The sequence below is a fragment of the Austrofundulus limnaeus genome, unplaced genomic scaffold, assembly GCF_001266775.1.
Source record: "Austrofundulus limnaeus strain Quisiro unplaced genomic scaffold, Austrofundulus_limnaeus-1.0 Scaffold792, whole genome shotgun sequence".
Classification (NCBI taxonomy): Eukaryota; Metazoa; Chordata; class Actinopteri; order Cyprinodontiformes; family Rivulidae; genus Austrofundulus; species Austrofundulus limnaeus.
The window spans coordinates 101,359-104,516 of NW_013953194.1; the positions used below are offsets into that span (position 1 = coordinate 101,359).

The following is a 3,158-nucleotide window of genomic DNA, read 5'->3' on the forward strand; positions in this document are numbered from 1 at the left end:
CTGTCCTTACACGTCAGTTTACCTGTCTGTCCCTACACCTCAGTTTACCTGTCTGTCCTTACACGTCACTTTACCTGTCTGTCCCTACACGTCAGTTTACCTGTCTGTCCTTACACGTCACTTTACCTGTCTGTCCTTACACGTCAGTTTACCTGTCTGTCCCTACACGTCAGTTTACCTGTCTGTCCTTACACGTCAGTTTACCTGTCTGTCCTTACACGTCAGTTTACCTGTCTGTCCTTACACATCAGTTTACCTGTCTGTCCTTACACGTCAGTTTACCTGTCTGTCCTTACACATCAGTTTACCTGTCTGTCCTTACACGTCAGTTTACCTGTCTGTCTGTAAAACTGGTTCTTTGCTCTTCCCCACCTGTCTCTCTACAGGACTATTCCCCCCTGTCTTGTCCATCAGTCAGGTTGAAGTTCTTCGTCTGGAAGGAGAGCAGTTCGAGGTCACCTGTCAGACAAGTAACCCCTCCCACTTTGTAACTGTCTCCTGGACACACCCACAGATAAAGGTGAGCATTGTATCATGGCCTGTGTCTGTACTTACCTGTCTCTCTGTCTGATTGGCTGTTTTGTTTGTTTCAGGAACTGAGCTGCGCTGTCAGACGAAACTATGAAAATAACTACCTGTATATCAACAACACTCTGACTATTTCTGCTGTCAGCCAGAGCCACGGCGGACCATACACCTGTACTGCTGTCAACGAAGTTGGGGTATCCACGGCCACCATGTATCTTAGAGTGCTGGGTTTGTAAATAATAATATAATACAGCTAACTATGTAAAGACAACATCAATCAGAACCATTTTATGAAACAAGATCAAATCATCTGTGAGGGCTGCACAGTGAAGTTAACTGTTACCCTTCATCCCCCTTTTCATCAGATCATCCCTACCTGAGAATTTACCTGTACCTGCACACTGCTGCTGCTCTGCACATCACCCACAGTCTGTTTGCTAACTCCAGCAGCATGCTAGAGGAGAAGCAGGAGGAACCATCTACTAATACTAGCTGCTCACAGGAAGTCAAAGGAGATCTGATTGCTAACATAAGTGATATGAATGGTGATGGCAGTGCCAACATTAGAGGCCACAGCAGAGTGAACGTGTATGAAGGTGGAGATATAACCCTTACCGCTGTCCTGGAGGCATATCCTCCAACCCACAGACATCACTGGATAACTCCATCACAACTAAACAATGATGGCACCATTGAGTTTGAGAAGAGCTTCGCTGCTAATGGCTACAAGTAAGCTTACATCTGTAGTGGCAAAGTCACCTAATTTCTGTGCAGATATAACTTCTCCTAGTGGCTGCATTAAAGAGAGAAGAGAAGGGACCAAGGATGGAGCCTTGTGGCACCCCACACAAAAGAGGAGCACTGGAGGAGGATAAATTATTGATCATGACAGAGAACGTTCTGTCAGATAGGAAGTAAAACACTTCAGTGCAGTGTCACAGACAAGAACAAAGTGTTTATAACAAGTCAGAAGGACAGAATGGTCCACTGTGTCGAAGGATGCTGTACGGTCTGATAGAACTAGAACAACAGGACCTTTACCGTCAACAGACACAACAATGTCACTATGTRTTTTAAATGTTGTAAAGGTAAATAAGAGATAAGTCTTAAATTAGAAACAATTGTAGAGTCAAGCTGGGGCTTTTTAACAAGAGACCTAAATGGCATGTTTCAAAGCACTTGGCACAGTTCCTAAGCTGAGGAAGGAGTTTATAAAAACTACAAGTACAGAGCCAAGAGTGGGAAAAACCTCTTTCTTCAGTTTGAAATGAAGACAATCTAGAGGGCAATCAATAGGTCTCATATGCTGAATTAATTCCYTCAGATAAGAAAAGGAAAAGAAAAGTGGTAACCTTTTAGGCAATGAAATTATWTTTTGATGTAAGTTYTTGTAAAAATGGTATTTTTGAYRTTCTAGGTTGAARGCAAGCCTTCTCCTGAGACGTGTACGTCAGGAGGATCGAGGTCAATACACATTTCAGTTTTCTAACTCGTTTTTTAATGGCTCTCAGGAGGTGGACCTCCGTATCTATCGTAAGAAACTTTTATAATCTGTTTCTGAAGCTTATTTTCTGTCATCAGTGAAGTCTAAAGCTCATCTGAACCCTGCAGGTTCTCCAACTGCAACCATCATTCAGCAAAACAACACTCTGACCTGCAGCAGCTCTGGATATCCTCGACCCACAGTCCTCTGGCTGACCTGCATCAGCATGGATGTGTATGTGAACTACGAGCCTACATCGCCCCCTACAGGCTGCACTGTTCATTAAGATTGTTATTAGAATCTTTTATAGGGGCCATGCTCACTGTGTCCTGAGGAGAACGCTACAGGAAACATTGAGCAGTCAGTGCAAACAGAGCAGACTGAGTTGTTTTGTTGTTTTCAGGAAGAAGTATTTGCAAACATCTGCAGTTCCATTTTTAAAATAGAGAAAAAACCCTAAGGAATATAATTAGACACGTTTATGAAACACCTTAAACTGTCTTACAGATGTGAAAACGCCACCACCTATCAGGTGACTCCTCCAACAGCTGTGACCTCACAGGAGGAGGAGGAGGAGGAGGAGGTAAAGATACACTTCCCACTGTCAAATGATGAAGACCTCACAGTCGTGTGTGTGGCCAACAACCTGGTGGGAGAATCTCGAAAACAATTTCTTCACTGTAAGTGTTTAAGAAAAAATAACAAAACTACAATGTTAAGTTCCAAAAACATCAGAGGTCAGAAAGATCAAGGGTCAAGATCCCACAGACTAGTGGTCAGGGTCCAACAGACCCTGAGTCAAGGTCTAACAGACCCAAGATCAGGGTCCAACAGACCCTGAGTCAGGGTTCAACAGACCCTGAGTCAAGGTCCAACAGACCCTGAGTCAAGGTCTAACAGACCCAAGATCAGGGTCCAACAGACCCTGAGTCAAGGTCTAACAGACCCAAGATCAGGGTCCAACAGACCCTGAGTCAGGGTCCAACAGACCCTGAGTCAAGGTCCAACAGACCCTGAGTCAAGGTCTAACAGACCCAAGATCAGGGTCCAACAGACCCTGCATCATGGTCCAACAGACCCAAGATCAGGGTCCAACAGACCCTGCATCATGGTCCAACAGACCCAAGATCAGGGTCCAACAGACCCT

At 44.5% G+C, this 3,158-nt stretch overlaps 1 protein-coding gene across 2 annotated transcripts in view; it reads left to right on the plus strand.

Annotated features, from left to right (window-relative positions):
* Positions 1–3,158, plus strand: part of LOC106532555 (macrophage colony-stimulating factor 1 receptor 2) — a 32,799-nt gene that overhangs the window by 17,473 nt on the left and 12,168 nt on the right. For both annotated transcript variants that reach the window (XM_014028647.1, XM_014028646.1), the window contains exons 4-9: positions 387–520; positions 594–756; positions 894–1,257; positions 1,946–2,061; positions 2,140–2,245; positions 2,519–2,691. In XM_014028647.1, coding sequence (XP_013884101.1) covers positions 387–520; positions 594–756; positions 894–1,257; positions 1,946–2,061; positions 2,140–2,245; positions 2,519–2,691 — 1,056 coding nt within the window. The remainder of the gene's footprint in view (positions 1–386; positions 521–593; positions 757–893; positions 1,258–1,945; positions 2,062–2,139; positions 2,246–2,518; positions 2,692–3,158) is intronic.